This window comes from Panulirus ornatus, chromosome 12, assembly GCF_036320965.1.
Source record: "Panulirus ornatus isolate Po-2019 chromosome 12, ASM3632096v1, whole genome shotgun sequence".
NCBI lineage: Eukaryota > Metazoa > Arthropoda > Malacostraca > Decapoda > Palinuridae > Panulirus > Panulirus ornatus.
In genome coordinates, this window is record NC_092235.1 from 62,920,084 (window position 1) to 62,937,989 (window position 17,906).

At 40.0% G+C, this 17,906-nt stretch overlaps 2 protein-coding genes across 2 annotated transcripts in view; one reads left to right on the top strand and one right to left on the bottom strand.

Moving 5' to 3' along the window:
- The first annotated feature begins 349 nt into the window (after nt 1-349).
- Nucleotides 350-11,719, top strand: LOC139752122 (uncharacterized). The gene is made up of 2 exons (XM_071668039.1): nt 350-621; nt 9,000-11,719. Exons 1-2 carry the CDS (start codon nt 619-621, stop codon nt 11,124-11,126), a joined length of 2,130 nt encoding a protein of 709 aa, XP_071524140.1. The 5' UTR covers nt 350-618; the 3' UTR covers nt 11,127-11,719.
- Glo1 (Glyoxalase 1) overlaps nt 8,077-17,906 on the bottom strand; it is a 28,669-nt gene continuing 18,839 nt past the window's right edge. The window contains exon 7 of the transcript XR_011713484.1: nt 8,077-8,831. The gene's annotated coding sequence lies outside the window, so the exon portion shown is untranslated. The remainder of the gene's footprint in view (nt 8,832-17,906) is intronic.

Below are 17,906 nucleotides of genomic sequence, written 5' to 3' on the forward strand. Positions count from 1 at the left end.
TTCTCATGACGTGAATTCTTATGAAATAAACGGAAATTTGGCTCGTGACTTTTTGACATACAAATGCATTTCCTCTTATGATTACAAGTTGTATAGCGAGTTTTTCTTACAATCTCAAGCAAAAGTAATGCAAATTGGGTTTTGGGCAGGTGGTAATGTAGCTAACCGGTATAGATAAATGTATTTTCCCCGGATGGAATACTGACCACCCACTTCCGCTTAGACATTTTCCTGCCAGGTAGGTATCGTCTTAAATGATGCATGAAAAGGTGGTAATCCCTCCATCTGAGAGGGCTAACAGCATATGGAAATATATAATGATGACACACCTTCGATGTAAAGTTTAGTCACTGTACCTGTAGGTGGAGAGACGTTTCTTATAAAAGGGGCATGGGAGCCTTTGAAGGGCGGCGGAGGTTGGGACCGTTGGGGTGGCAGGTGTGAGGGTCGAGGCTGAGACGGTACACTTGCTGGACGCCGCCGCCGCCGCCGACGCCCCTCCTCCTCACCCACACTCACACCACAACCAACATTTTTTTCAAATGTTTCTGGGCAAGCTAGGCGATACGGTGTGATGCATCTACCCTCCATACGACATTCTTATCTACACGCAATTTCATGGTATGTAATGAATGTTAGATAGGGTGGATTGTATACGTGACAGTAGCAGTAATAAAGTATTATTGGTGGTCAACCAATAGTACAGACAGTATCCAACGTCTCGTACATGCTGGATTGTTTATCATGCTTGACAGACCCATATGTTCACTGTCAACCACTGAATTAGTTACGGACTTAAATTAACATTTCTTAGTGTATATAAATATGGATTGGATAGCTATATTTATATTTGGGCCTCCCTATGTGAGTGGGATCTGTTAAAGATGCTCTTAATGGCTGTTGTAATAGTGTCATATCAAACCTAGTGGGCTTCCCTATGTGAGTGGGATCTGTTAAGATGCTCTTAATGGCTGTTGTAATGGTGTCATATCAAACCTAGTGGGCCTCCCTATGTGAGAGTGGAATCTGTTTAAAGATGCTCTTAATGGCTGTTCTAATGGTGTCATATCAAACCTAGTGGGCCTCCCCATGTGAGTGGGATCTGTTAAAGATGCTTTTAATGGCTGTTGTAATGCTGTCATATCAAACTTAGTGGGCCTCTAGTATATATGAATATGGATTGGATAGCTATATTTATACTTGGGCCTCCCTATGTGAGAGTGGAATCTGTTAAAGATGCTCTTAATGGCTGTTTTAATGGTGTCATATCAAACCTAGTGGGCCTCCCTATGTGAGTGGGATCTGTTAAAGATGCTTTTAATGGCTGTTCTAATGGTGTCATATCAAACCTAGTAAGTCATGCCTGTGTACTAGATATTACGGGGGAAGCACTAGATTGCTTTAGGCTGCCACTTTAGCTTTTCGGTTGTGTATGGATGTGGGTATTCAATATTATTAATGAGAAGGCCAGGTGCTACCGGCTCTGCAGGGAACGGTCACCACATAGGACAGTTGCCTCATAGGACCTTGAGTAGAGAGAGTAATCCTGGTTAATTTTCATCATAACCTTCTTTAAGGTTGTGAAAAAAATTGGATTTTTTTATTTTGCACTTTTCTGTGTAGCAACTGTCATCTGGGATGCTGGTAGCACTTCAGCTCCTTTTCAACAGATTAGTTGTAGTTGGTAGAACTCATCCACATATGGCCATCAATCTGGAAAATGTGAGGTAATGATTCGTGGATTTGAGGTTTTTTTTATAGTGACATATAAACATAAAAATGGCTATCTCAATTCCACACGCCTAAATAAAATTCTCAAATGTGATTGCTGCTGGTGAAAAAAAGATATTTGCTAGCATTGATAATGTTAGTTGATTTGATACTGTAAATAAGAAATTTGTGAGAGTGTTATGTACCAAAACCACAGCTTCCTACTCACAACCTAGTCCAACAGACCTTTCTGTGACTTGCCTTTAGCTGCTTCATGTGCCAGGAGTGATTCTGTGAGGCAACGATGGGCAATGAATTGAAATGATTTAAGGACCTCTTAGCTGAAAGGAAAAAGGCAGAAGCAAATCATTGCATTTCAAAAATAGCTAGTTCAAAGCAATTGAAAATCCCAAATGAACTTCGTTTTATATGTTATATTCAGTCTTGTAATTGTTTATTATCTCTATACAGTTGTAAGAATTGGCTTCTAATTTAGATGCTTTATATAGGTCTTTTTGATTGCAGAAATACCTGCTGTCTTATTCATATAGAAATATATAGGTGATTGTAATATATTGAGGAAATTTTGGGGTCAATTAATGTAAAATTTAGTAGTCCACCTTCAAAACATCAACAGAATCTATGAAACCAAGTAACCTCCCTAGCAGGCAGGATTTATTTTGATATACAATATTCTTGTTGAAAGATGCCACTCACACATACAAAAATTGCCCCATCAAAGTGTGATCCTCAGCAGGAAACAAATAGTATTTGTATATTTTTGTCATACAGCTTCTTGGAGAGATTTTTTTTATATATGTTCTTTTGATGTTTTGGAAGTGTACTACCAATCATCATATTAGGTAGCCATGTATTTTTCTTGATATGCACAACCATTAGAACGCTATTGAATATTGTTTGGTAAGAGATGATACCCTAAATTACACTCTAAAATTTATTCTCTAAACACTGTACTAGCTAACAAGACATAGTCAATCAGTTTTTAGATATAGTAGTGATGCAATCACCCATCTGTTTTACTCTACACATTGGAGCAGTCCAGTCATCAGGCACCTGACCACTTTTCCAAGCTTCCATAAACATTTTCCAGATCCACTCCACAGCAGTGTCACTTCCACTGTTCATCATTTTCCTCGTCACACTCTCTCTTCACCCTTATTACTATTGCTGGACTTTGTGGGTGAAAGATGAGCTAATCATTCATATATTTGTAATTAACAATGAAAAGGCAATAAATGTTCAACCCTGTGGAAAGTTAAGTAAGGTTTATGTAGGCTTCATTCATTTTCTTGTATTTTTTATTTACATTGTCATTTTTTTGTTCCATTATTGCCCTGCCCACTTTTGGGCATTTCCATTATATATATATATATATATATATATATATATATATATATATATATATATATATATTTTTATACTTTGTCGCTGTCTCCCGCGTTTGCGAGGTAGCGCAAGGAAACAGACGAAAGAAATGGCCCAACCCCCCCCCATACACATGTATATACATACGTCCACACACGCAAATATACATACCTACACAGCTTTCCATGGTTTACCCCAGACGCTTCACATGCCTTGATTCAATCCACTGACAGCACGTCAACCCCGGTATACCACATCGCTCCAATTCACTCTATTCCTTGCCCTCCTTTCACCCTCCTGCATGCTCAGGCCCCGATCACACAAAATCTTTTTCACTCCATCTTTCCACCTCCAATTTGGTCTCCCTCTTCTCCTCGTTCCCTCCACCTCCGACACATATATCCTCTTGGTCAATCTTTCCTCACTCATTCTCTCCATGTGCCCAAACCACTTCAAAACACCCTCTTCTGCTCTCTCAACCACGCTCTTTTTATTTCCACACATCTTTCTTACCCTTACGTTACTCACTCGATCAAACCACCTCACACCACACATTGTCCTCAAACACCTCATTTCCAGCACATCCATCCTCCTGCGCACAACTCTATCCATAGCCCACGCCTCGCAACCATACAACATTGCTGGAACCACTATTCCTTCAAACATACCCATTTTTGCTTTCCGAGATAATGTTCTCGACTTCCACACATTCTTCAAGGCCCCCAGAATTTTCGCCCCCTCCCCCACCCTATATATATATATAATATATATATATATATATATATATATATATATATATATATATATATATATATATATATATATATATCCAGTTAAGTTACACTAAGTATTTTGAGATCATTGGGCAAAAAAAAAGTAAGTTTGCCTCATTTTTAGGTCCTCCCAAGACTATCTGGCCGGGGAATTATTTTAAGAAAAGTTAGATCCTCTCATTTCTGAGCCTCCCAGGCTGTTTGGCCTGTGAATGATTTAAGGAAAGAGGATCTCATTTAGAACTCAGGTTACTGAGCCTTTGGATGATTTGAGGAAATTTGGATTTCCTAATTTTTAGGGCACCACTGAGTATTGTGCCTTGGGATGAGGTCCTCCCCTTAATATACCTCTGTCTTTAAGTGTACTTGAGGAAAACAGATTCTGTCAGGATTTTTTATTCTTTTTTTTTTTTTTTTTTCAATATAGAATGGATTGAACCAGTGCATGTGAAGCATCTGGGGTAAACCATGGAAAGTTTTGTTGGGCCTGGATGTGGAAAGGGAGCTGTGGTTTTGGTGCATTATACATGACAGGTAGAGACTGAGTGTGAACGAATGTGGCCTTTGTTGTCTTTTCCTAGCACTACCTCGCGCACATGCAGGGGGAGGGGGTTGGCATTTCATGTGTGGCGGGGTGGCGATGGGAATGAATAAGGGCAGACAGTATGAATTATGTACATGTGTATTTATGTATATGTCTGTGTGTGTATATATATATATAGTGAAAAGTTTTTATCGAGGATGTAAGGCATGTGTACGTGTAGGAAGAGAGGAAAGTGATTGGTTCTCAGTGAATGTAGGTTTGCGGCAGGGGTGTGTGATGTCTCCATGGTTGTTTAATTTGTTTATGGATGGGGTTGTTAGGGAGGTGAATGCAAGAGTTTTGGAAAGAGGGGCAAGTATGAAGTCTGTTGTGGATGAGAGAGCTTGGGAAGTGAGTCAGTTGTTGTTCGCTGATGATACAGCGCTGGTGGCTGATTCATGTGAGAAACTGCAGAAGCTGGTGACTGAGTTTGGTAAAGTGTGTGAAAGAAGAAAGTTAAGAGTAAATGTGAATAAGAGCAAGGTTATTAGGTACAGTAGGGTTGAGGGTCAAGTCTATTGGGAGGTAAGTTTGAATGGAGAAAAACTGGAGGAAGTAAAGTGTTTTAGATATCTGGGAGTGGATCTGGCAGCGGATGGAACCATGGAAGCGGAAGTGGATCATAGGGTGGGGGAGGGTACGAAAATCCTGGGAGCCTTGAAGAATGTGTGGAAGTCGAGAACGTTATCTCCGAAAGCAAAAATGGGTATGTTTGAAGGAATAGTGGTTCCAACAATGTTGTATGGTTGCGAGGCGTGGGCTATGGATAGAGTTGTGTGCAGGAGGATGGATGTGCTAGAAATGAGATGTTTGAGGACAATGTGTGGTGTGAGGTGGTTTGATCGAGTAAGTAACGTAAGGGTAAGAGAGATATGTGGAAATAAAAAGAGCGTGGTTGAGAGAGCAGAAGAGGGTGTTTTGAAATGGTTTGGGCACATGGAGAGAATGAGTGATGAAAGATTGACCAAGAGGATATATGTGTCGGAGGTGGAGGGAACGAGGAGAAGTGGGAGACCAAATTGGAGGTGGAAAGATGGAGTGAAAAAGATGTTGTGTGATCGGGGCCTGAACATGCAGGAGGGTGAAAGGAGGGCAAGGAATAGAGTGAATTGGATCGATGTGGTATACCGGGGTTGACGTGCTGTCAGTGGATTGAATCAGGGCATGTGAAGTGTCTGGGGTAAACCATGGAAAGCTGTGTAGGTATGTATATTTGCGTGTGTGGACGTATGTATATACATGTGTATGGGGGTGGGTTGGGCCATTTCTTTTGTCTGTTTCCTTGCGCTACCTCGCAAACGCGGGAGACAGCGACAAATATATATATATATATATATATATATATATATATATATATATATATATATATATATATATATATATATATATATTTATATTTATTTATTATGTATACGTTGAGATGTATAGGTATGTATATGTGCGTGTGTGGATGTGTATGTTTATACATGTGGATGTGGGTGGGTTGGGCCATTCTTTCGTCTGTTTCCTTGGGCTACCTCCCTAACGTGGGAGACAGCGACAAAGTATGATAAAATAAATAGATGAATACAATTTAGGATTGTCCTTTGCCAACGGCCACACAGTAGTCATGTGATGCAACAGCTTATTGAGTATTGAGTGGTCTTGCTAGTGGTAGGGCAAACAAACAGCCAGCTCTTGTGAATAAAAACAAAAGTAATACCTATAGAAGAGGGAAAGTGAGCCAACATCGTGGTTTAACTAGGAAGAGTTTATTGGTAGGACTGCTATTGACTCAACTCTCAAGTCAGGGTGCAGAGCTAGAACCATCCCAGATGTAAGAGCAGTGCTCTACACAAGGACAAATCAGTCCTCTGTATAAATGGTGAAATTGTTCAGAAGAAAAGAAATTTTGACATCTAAATAGGACTCCCAGTTTCTTAAGAGGCAGACTTAGCATCACTACTTCTTTCTAATGTGTCTACCTTATGGTCATGCCTAATATCCCAACGTATTCTACCGAATTCTTCTACCCAGTTTTCCTATGTACCACTCTGTCTAATGTTTTGTGTATTGCTCCGACCATTTTGCCCAAAGATGGGGCTTGTGCATAGTGCTCACCTCATGGAAGTCCAATGTTATGAAAATAAGTTGTGACAAAAGTGTTGTCAAGTGTTATTTGTGACAAGGAGAGACTGTATGTTTGTGGACAGAATGCTAGCAGTCCATGCATTGGTGAGGCAGAAGGAAAAGACAGCTACCTGGTTGGTCTTGGTGATATGAAAGAGAAGAGATATTCAATTTTTTTGTACACTTGGCTGGTGGTGAGCATTTTCTTTTCATATCATGATGATGTTGGCAGCATGATTTGCCTCTGAGCAAGCATCAATCCTTTCTTACCTTTTTTAGTCTATATAAAAACCAGATGTTTCCTTCCTCCAAGAAGCGTGCTGTAGTATAGTCCATCTCTAAGAAAGGAGAGAGTTCGAACCCTTCCAGATATCTTTCCATCGCTATTTTTCATTCTGTCCAGAATCTTTGAAACAACCCTTACTCACTCACACCTTCTCGTACACTCAGAATCCCATTCCATTTTTTCTAATCACCAATACAGCTTTCTCAGTGCAAGGTCTAATGGTGATATTCTTTCCAGTGTGATTTGCCTCATTTCCTTTGATAAGGGATTTTGGTGAAAGTCTTCTCATGTCCCTTGACATTTCTAAAGTATTTAACAGGGTGTAACACAAGTCTTTGCATTCAAAAGTTCATTCTGTGGTTTTTCTACTCTCTGTTCACTAATGCATTACTGTCTCTGTGGTCTGTCAGTTACCATTGTCATTGATTGTTGGACTTTCCACCCTTATTCTGTCAAATTTGGTATCCCTTAGGGTTCTGTCCTATTGCCTACTCTCCTTTTTCTCTCCATAAATGATCTTTCATCAATATCTAATCCTATTCACTCTTACATTGATGATTCCCTTTAGAACTCTTAATTCAATTCAGTTCAACATTGTATAGTTACTGCAGGTCATTTCATGAAAATCAGCATGCAACATGCTGAGAAGTAAAAGGATGATGAACTTGGAAACACATCCAGAGATACAGTTTATGGTCTCTACAGGCACAGTGATGTCATGAGTATTTCTAAGGAATTAATGTACCAATAGCTATTGTAATTCATACCTTCATGAGTATTAACAGGAGACTATAGTTACTAGGATACACCCATGGTAGGACACCAATATGTTTAATGTCAATAGAATGGTTGTATCATCAACAGAACCATCAAGTAGTATCTGGTCATGTTCAAACTCTTAAGTCAGGTGTGTGGGTAGAACGTTAAATAGTGCCTTGTCACAGTGAAATCAACTAAAGTACAGTGGAGAAGACTTATTCATATAAAAGGTGTGATAATGAGATAAGATAAAAAGACAGTAGCAAATCTATCTCTACGGAGTTATTTATCTGTTGCACTTACCATTTGCACTTACCATATTACAGGGAGGTATTTGGGATCCCCTTTCTATAAAACCCTTTGTAGAGAATGTGAATGTGTTTGAAATTTTTTTTATCCTAACATTAAGGAAGATCATTTTCAATTAGAAATTTTAAACAAAAGGTAGATAAACTCATTTAAGGCCAAGCTTTAGCATTGTCAAAGATCTTTATTTCTTTTTTCTTTCATACTTGTTTGCCATTTCCCAGTTTGGTGAGGCAGCATCAGGGAGCTCACATCCATTTTTTATTTCATGGTGCAGTATATCATGTGTAATGCACCAAAACCACAGCTCCCTACTCACAGCCTAGTCCAACAGACCTTTCTGTGACTTGCCATTAGTTGCTTCATATGCACTGACTTTGTCCATTGACAGCACGTCATGTATTCCACATAGCTCTAATTCACTCTAACCCATGCATACCTTTCACCTTTCTGCATTTTACAGCACTGAGCACTCAGAATATTTTTTCCATCTCCAATTTGGTCTCCCCCACTCCTTGATCCCTCTATTTCTGACACATAAAGCCTCTTTGTCATCCCCTCCTCACTTATTCTCTCCATATGTTCAGACCATTTCAGCATATGCTCTTTAGCTCTTTTAGCCATACTCTTCTTATTACCACACCTTTCTCTTACCATATCATTTCTTTTTCAATCAATCCTCCCCACACCACACATCCTCAAGCATTTCATTTCCAGCACCCTATTCTATTCATTCTCATCCGTAGCCCATGCCTAGTATCCATACAACACAGTTGGGACTACTATACTTTCAAACATATCCATCTTTGCCCTTTATGAAGGAAAGTTATTTTTAAATGATGTCATGGTTTAGGCATCAGTGATCAAGTGATAGAGTCATGTTGAAGTACTGTAGGTAGACATCAGCATTTCAAGGAATCTGGAAGAAGAAAGCATAAGGATTGAATTAGGAAATACAAACCTGCTACAGGTGGGTTACTTGTAAGGGTTTTTCAATAGAAAAGAATTGAACAGATAAACATTTACTCTTGAAAGGGAGATGATGAATAGCCATAGGCTCTAATGTTATGTTTTTGCACCTTTGCAGATGAGGACGCCTCTTCCATTTGCCCAGGAGTCTCCAACAATATCATTATTGTCTCGTATATCAAGAACAGGAAGTCTGCCTCTCATTACCACAAGTAGATATGATCACCAGGCTTCCTCTGAAATGGGTACAGAAGTCCCATTGTACAATGATTATGTTTCAGCTCCAGATGAAAGAACTGAAGAGACATCTCTGGAGTCTCAGGATTCTACACCTCTGGAAGATGTGTTGTTTCCTTTCACTGAACCCTTCACGGAACATACTACTGTTAAAGGAGAAAGGGATCAGTCTACTGATTTTGCTGTTGACTATACTGGTGTAACAGAATTGACTGAGATTTTACCCAGTTTTGATAACGTGGATATTCCTTCAACCCCAGGAAACCATACAGGTACTTTGGAGAATCTAGGTGATTTGATAATTTTTGTACCTTCAGAAGTCAGTAACACACGGGAAAGAGTTACTAATAGTCCAGTCTTCACTGGGCAGAAAAAGTCTGAAGGCCAATATTTTGATGAGGAAACCTTCACAGAAGGTATTTCATCTTCAGGAGAAATTTATGAAGGTAATTCAAGAGAAACGTGGAAACAAGTAAAGACGCACCAGCCTAACAGTGACATCTCAGAAGATGAGGGATATGATTGGCTTACAACTCATCCTCCAACACCTGAAGCTGACATCTCTTTGGAGTCTTTCACAGCAGATTTAAGCAACAGTTCTGATACAAAAGACTTAAACTTTGTCCTTGAAGCATCACCAACCACAGAGTTAGTGTTTGACCCAACAAAGAACATATTAGATGATCTTGCTAACTTTGATCTAAAAATAATGACAACAAGAGAAGGACTGCAGGTTGATGCTAATGATGTATCGTTTGACCCAGGTCAGATTGCTAAAGCAACAAGTTATGAAGGGTCATCTTATTCCACAGCCACAAGAAGTGCTACAGTAACCACCTGGGTTGATCCTGAGGACAAACATATGTATGGTCAGCGAGTTAATTTGACAGAGTCTAAAAGCCTAGGGGGTTCAGAAGAATTTATGAATTTAACTAGTGACACAAAACTATCAAGTATTGACAGTACTCTGGAACCCTTGGCTACAGAGGACGTTGAACTTAAACTGTCAACAGCTGGAACTGTTCATCAAGAAACTACAGGTTACATTTCAGTAAGTGATATGTTGACCTCGGATGTGGATTCAGTGACAGAGAGTGAAACTGAGTTTACCACAGTTGCTACCAATTATAAGGATGGTGGCAAAAAGAACTTACAGGATGCAAACCTTGCAGAAGTTATTTTAGAAAGCAATCTATTCAATAATGATGCAAGTAAAAATATTTTCAAAGAAGTTACCATTCATACATTTAATGTGACTGATTTTAATAATGACACCAAAATACCAATTAAGGACAGTAAAAACAAAACCAAAGATTCATTAGTATATGAAATACCAGTGCTACATGTAAATGGAAGTAATGATGTACATTTAGATCCATCTATGTTAATTGCATTATCAGTTTGTTTTTGCATAGTTATCATGCTTGCAGTTATTACTGTATTTTTGTGGTTATGTCATCGACACAGAAATCGAAGCAAAATTTACTTAAGTCATGAGGCTACAAAACCAAGGGCTTTTTTCACAAAACCTATGAATCCAGCTCTTCTTCCTAATGAGAGCAGCATGTCGGAGCCTTTGTCTATGGTTGAGCTACAAAGACCAAGGGCTCCCATCATGTTAAGTGATGACAATGAAAATGTACCGGTGTATGTTATTGAGCAGTCATCTGGGAGTGGGTCTGTACAAGTAGAAAGTATAGCTGTTAGTGTTGTTAATCATGGTTTTGATAATTCATCTTGTAACTCAAATATTGAAAACATTCACACTAGCAAGAGAGTTATTCAAGATCCTCCGAAGTATGATATGAATTATAAATGTGAAAGTGATACTGACTCGGGCATCAAGGTATGGTCATCAACTGGTTCCCTTTTCACAACATCACCTCAGCTTACCCACTGCTCTGTACCTCCACCACCATATTCGTCATCTGTTGGCAAAGATGCATTGTGTCTTTCTGTTCATTCGCTTCCTTCACTTAACAGGAATAGAGGACAGTTGAATGTATAAATATGTGATTCTTTTCTCCTAGCAAGAATAGAGGACTTAAAGGTGTAAATATGTAATCCTCTTAAACATAACAAGAATAGAGAACTGTTGAATGTGTAAATATATTTGAAATTAGAGAGTATTATTATTATTAGTATTGTTTCTTCTTTTGAATCTCCTAATTTTACTTCGCATAATTATCATTTGGAGGATGTGTTTCAGCAGACTCAAAGTTACCAGTGAATCATAATTTAGTCTTCAGTCAGAATTTATAATTTTATGTAAAAGACTAATGTTTTTAGTCAGGTAGTATTGAAAGAGTAAAACTGCTACGTGAATTATGACAAAGGAAAACAGCCATTTGTAACCATGAATAACAAAAGATGATAAGTTTATTGTATATAGAGACATGAGAGTCATTGTATAATATTTTAGATTGTTTTAAAAAGTTTCTATTATTAGTTATAAAAGAGTACAGCTCATCAAAGGTCACATATGTATGATGTAGAGTTTATAGTTAGGGTTATGTTTTCCACTGTAAGGAATTAAAAAAAAAGACCGGGCTACACTAGTCACAGTTCCTAACACATTTCAGTAAAATTGTTGCATATTCACTTGATGTATTAGTTTCACTGAATACTGTACTGAGATCACAGCCCCCTTCCTTTCCCAATGGTTGAATAAACTGAATTACATCCCAATTATAGAACCCCATTTACATGGCTCTTGCAACTTTATAGCTGTGCCACATCCAGGAGTAGGGAAATAATGGATTCCTTTGGAGTGAGTTCTTTGACAAGATCGTACTTCTTTCACTCCACTGACATTAATACATCCTTACCAATGGTGACTTTTCACCTGCAGTGTAGGAACATGCAGGTGAAGTCAGGAGTATGTGAATATATACTTATTATAATTCTGTGTGGTAATAAAAAGTGTTGTTGAGAGAGCAGAAGAGGATATGTTGAAATTGTTTGGACATATGGAGAGAATGAGTGAGGAAAGGTTGACATAGAGGATACATGTGTCAGAAGTGGATGGAACAAGGAGGAGCAGGAGACAAACATCCATTTTTGCTGCCACACATGAAATGATACCCCCCTCCCCCCGCATGCGCACGAGGTAGCACCAGGAAACAACAACAAAGGCCACATTCGTTTACACTCAGTCTCTAGCTGTCATGTGTGATGCACCGTGGGCTATGGATAGAGTTGTGTGCAGGAGGGTGGATGTGCTGGAAATGAGATGTTTGAGGACAATATGTGGTGTGAGGTGGTTTGATCGAGTAAGTAATGTAAGGGTAAGAGAGATGTGGGGAAATAAAAAGAGCGTGGTTGAGAGAGCAGAAGAGGGTATTTTGAAATGGTTTGGGCACATGGAGAGAATGAGTGAGGAAAGATTGACCAAGAGGATATATGTGTCGGAGGTGGAGGGAACGAGGAGAAGTGGGAGACCAAATTGGAGGTGGAAAGATGGAGTGAAAAAGATTTTGAGTGATCGGGGCCTGAACATGCAGGAGGGTGAAAGGGGGGCAAGGAATAGAGTGAATTGGATCGATGTGGTATACTGGGGTTGATGTGCTGTCAGTGGATTGAATCAGGGCATGTGAAGTGTCTGGGGTAAACCATGGAAAGTTGTGTGGGGCCTGGATGTGGAAAGGGAGCTGTGGTTTCGGGCATTATTGCGTGACAGCTGGAGACTGAGTGTGGACGAATGGGGCCTTTGTTGTCTTTTCCTAGTGCTACCTCGCACACATGAGGGGGGAGGGGGATGGTATTCCATGTGTGGGGAGGTGGCGATGGGAATGAATAGGGGCAGACAGTGTGGATTGTGTGCATGGATATATATGTATGTGTCTGTGTGTGTATATATATGTGTACATTGAGATGTATAGGTATGTATATTTGCGTTTGTGGGCGTGTGTGTGTGTACATTGTGTATGGGGGTGGGTTGTGCCATTTCTTTCGTCTGTTTCCTTGCGCAACCTCGCAAACGCGGGAGACAGCGACAAAGCAAAATAAAAAAATAAAAAAATATATATATATTTTTCGCTGTCTCCCGCGTTTGCGAGGTAGTGCAAGGAAACAGACAAAAGAAATGGCCCAACCCACCCCCATACACATGTATATACATACGTCCACACACGCAAATATACATACCTACACAGCTTTCCATGGTTTACCCCAGACGCTTCACATGCCCTGATTCAATCCACTGACAGCACGTCAACCCCGGTATACCACATCGATCCAATTCACTCTATTCCTTGCCCTCCTTTCACCCTCCTGCATGTTCAGGCCCTGATCACACAAAATCTTTTTCACTCCATCTTTCCACCTCCAATTTGGTCTCCCACTTTTCCTCATTCCCTCCACCTCCGACACATATATCCTCTTGGTCAATCTTTCCTCACTCATTCTCTCCATGTGCCCAAACCATTTCAAAACACCCTCTTCTGCTCTCTCAACCACGCTCTTTTTATTTCCGCACATCTCTCTTACCCTTACGTTACTTACTTGATCAAACCACCTCACACCACACATTGTCCTCAAACATCTCATTTCCAGCACATCCATCCTCCTGCGCACAACTCTATCCATAGCCCACGCCTCGCAACCATACAACATTGTTGGAATCACTATTCTTTCAAACATACCCATTTTTGCTTTCCGAGATAATGTTCTCGACTTCCACACATTTTTCAAGGCTCCCAGAATTTTCACCCCCTCCCCCACCCTATGATCCACTTCCGCTTCCATGGTTCCATCCGCTGCCAGATCCACTCCCAGATATCTAAAACACTTTACTTCCTCCAGTTTTTCTCCATTCAAACTTACCTCCCAATTGACTTGACCCTCAACCCTACTGTACCTAATAACCTTGCTCTTATTCACATTTACTCTTAACTTTCTTCTTTCACACACTTTACCAAACTCAGTCACCAGCTTCTGCAGTTTCTCACATGAATCAGCCACCAGTGCTGTATCATCAGCGAACAACAACTGACTCACTTCCCAAGCTCTTTCATCCCCAACAGACTTCATACTTGCCCCTCTTTCCAAAACTCTTGCATTCACCTCCCTAACAACCCCATCCATAAACAAATTAAACAACCATGGAGACATCACACACCCCTGCCGCAAACCTACATTCACTGAGAACCAATCACTTTCCTCTCTTCCTACACGTACACATGCCTTACATCCTCGATAAAAACTTTTCACTGCTTCTAACAACTTGCCTCCCACACCATATATTCTTAATACCTTCCACAGAGCATCTCTATCAACTCTATCATATGCCTTCTCCAGATCCATAAATGCTACATACAAATCCATTTGCTTTTCTAAGTATTTCTCACATACATTCTTCAAAGCAAACACCTGATCCACACATCCTCTACCACTTCTATATATATATATATATATATATATATATATATATATATATATATATATATATATACACATGTTCATGCTTGCTTTCATCCATTTCTGGTGCTACCTCCAGGAAACAGCATCTTGCAAGGGCATATATGTGTATGTGAATGGATGGGTCTTTCTTCGTCTGTTTCCTGGCACTACCTCACTAACGCCACAAATGGCGATCAAGTATAATGATAATTAATTTTTCTTTTATTATACTTTGTCGCTGTCTCTCACATTGGCAAGGTAGCCTAAGGAAACAGACAATAGAATGGCCCAACCCACCCACATACACATTTATGTATGTACATGCCCACACATGCACATACATACCTATACATTTCAAAATATACATTTTTTTTTTCTTTTTTATTTGCTTTGTCACTGTCTCCCATGTTAGCGAGGTAGCGCAAGGAAACAGACGGAAGAATGGCCCAACCCACCCACATACACATGTATATACATACATGTCCACACACGCAAATATACATACCTATACATCTCAACGTATACATATATATACACACAGACATATACATATATAAACACGTACATAATTCATACTGTCTGCCTTTATTCATTCCCATCGCCACCCCACCACACATGAAATTACAACCCCCTCCCCCCTCATGTGTGTGAGGTAGCACTTGGAAAAGACAACAAAGGCCACATTTGTTCACACTCAGTCTCTAGCTGTCATGTAATAATGCACTGAAACCACAGCTCCCTTTCCACATCCAGGCCTCACAGAACTTTCCATGGTTTACCCCAGATGCTTCACATGTATATATATTATTTTTTTCATACATATTTGCCATTTCCCGCATTAGCGAGGTAGCATTAAGAACAGGACTGAGCCTTAGATATAGTATCCTCACTTGGCCCCCTTCTCTGTTCCTTCTTTTGGAAAATAAAAAAAATGGGAGGGAAGGATTTGCAGCCTTCCGCCCCTCCCCTTTTAGTTGCCTTCTATGATATGCAGGGAATACGTGGGAAGTATTCTTTCTCCCCTATTCCCAGGAATATATATATATATATATTTTTTTTTTTTTTTTTTTTATACTTTGTCGCTGTCTCCCGCGTTTGCGAGGTAGCGCAAGGAAACAGACGAAAGAAATGGCCCAACCCCCCCCCCCCATACACATGTATATACATACGTCCACACACGCAAATATACATACCTACACAGCTTTCCATGGTTTACCCCAGACGCTTCACATGCCCTGCTTCAATCCACTGACAGCACGTCAACCCCGGTATACCACATCGCTCCAATTCACTCTATTCCTTGCCCTCCTTTCACCCTCCTGCATGTTCAGGCCACGATCACACAAAATCTTTTTCACTCCATCTTTCCACCTCCAATTTGGTCTCCCTCTTCTCCTTGTTCCCTCCACCTCCGACACATATATCCTCTTGGTCAATCTTTCCTCACTCATCCTCTCCATGTGCCCAAACCACTTCAAAACACCCTCTTCTGCTCTCTCAACCACGCTCTTTTTATTTCCACACATCTCTCTTACCCTTACGTTACTCACTCGATCAAACCACCTCACACCACACATTGTCCTCAAACATCTCATTTCCAGCACATCCATCCTCCTGCGCACCACTCTATCCATAGCCCACGCCTCACAACCATACAACATTGTTGGAACCACTATTCCTTCAAACATACCCATTTTTGCTTTCCGAGATAATGTTCTCGACTTCCACACATTCTTCAAGGCTCCCAGGATTTTTGCCCCCTCCCCCACCCTATGATCCACTTCCGCTTCCATGGTTCCATCCGCTGCCAGATCCACTCCCAGATATCTAAAACACTTCACTTCCTCCAGTTTTTCTCCATTCAAACTCACCTCCCAATTGACTTGACCCTCAACCCTACTGTACCTAATAACCTTGCTCTTATTCACATTTACTCTTAACTTTCTTCTTCCACACACTTTTCCAAACTCAGTCACCAGCTTCTGCAGTTTCTCACATGAATCAGCCACCAGCGCTGTATCATCAGCGAACAACAACTGACTCACTTCCCAAGCTCTCTCATCCCCAACAGACTTCATACTTGCCCCTCTTTCCAAAACTCTTGCATTCACCTCCCTAACAACCCCATCCATAAACATATATATATATATATATATATATATATATATATATATATATATATATATATATATATATCCTAGTGTATGTGGTTGGGTTGGGTCATTCCTCGTTTGTTTCCTTGCGCTTCCTCACTGATGCAGGACACGGCAATTGAGTATAATAAATAAATATATATATTATTTTTCTGTACATATTTGCCATTTCCTGCATTAGCAAGGTAGTGTTTAGAACAGAGGACTAAGCCTAAGATTGAAAATCCTCACTTGGCCCCATTCTCTGTTCCTTCTTTTGGAAAAGTATAAAACTGGAGGTGAGTATTTCCAGCCCCCACTCTCTCTCCACATCCAGGCCCCACAGACCTTTCCATGGTTTACCCCAGACATTTCACGTGCCCTGGTTCAGTCCATTGACAGCATGTTGACCCTGGTATACCACATCATTCCAATTCACTCTATTCCTTGCATGCCTCTCACCCTCCTGTATGTTCAGGCCCCAGTTGCTCCAAATCTTTTCCCACTCCATCCTTCCACCTTCAATTCGGTTTCCCACTTCTTGTTCCCTCCACCTCTGAAACATATATCCTCTTTGTCAATCTTTCCTCCTAATAATCATGATTACTTGAGAAATGTGCCAGTTGTAATTTATGTTTGATATACTGTACTTTTCATGGTAGGTTTTATCATCTAAAAGTCTTCTTTGTTCCCAATTAGGATATGACTTGGCTTAAATTATATGGTGTATTTAGGTCCATTCTTTTTATCTCTTGGCTGAATGAACACTTGGATTAATATGGCTTAATGGTTAGTTCCCAAGAAAGATATCATCATTGATTAGAGCACCTTTTGATGAGATTCTACGGTGAAACGGATGCTAAGTCCCAGCAAAACTGCAGGCCATATGATGCTTGGGATAAGTGAGCCTTTTTGTCTTGTTTTTTAGGATCTTTTGAGGATTTTTCTTCAAGAATTTCCTGATATTATAAGCTCTCTCAAAAAGAGGTTCTGTCACCTTGCTGCATGGTTTTGGAAGGTTTCATTTAGCAGAATGAGCTTTCATTCCACAATGGGTTATCAAATGTGGCCTTTTGGTAGAAGGAAGAAATGTTCTTACCTGTCAACTTGAAGCTGTAATTCTCTGATTTTTCATCACTTAGCTTAGCTCTAGTCCTAAGAATGGGATTCTGTTTCTCAAAGTAATATAGGACATAATGGAAAAGCTACTTCCCTATCAAAAAAATTCATTTTATGATAATGATTTTAGAAAGCAA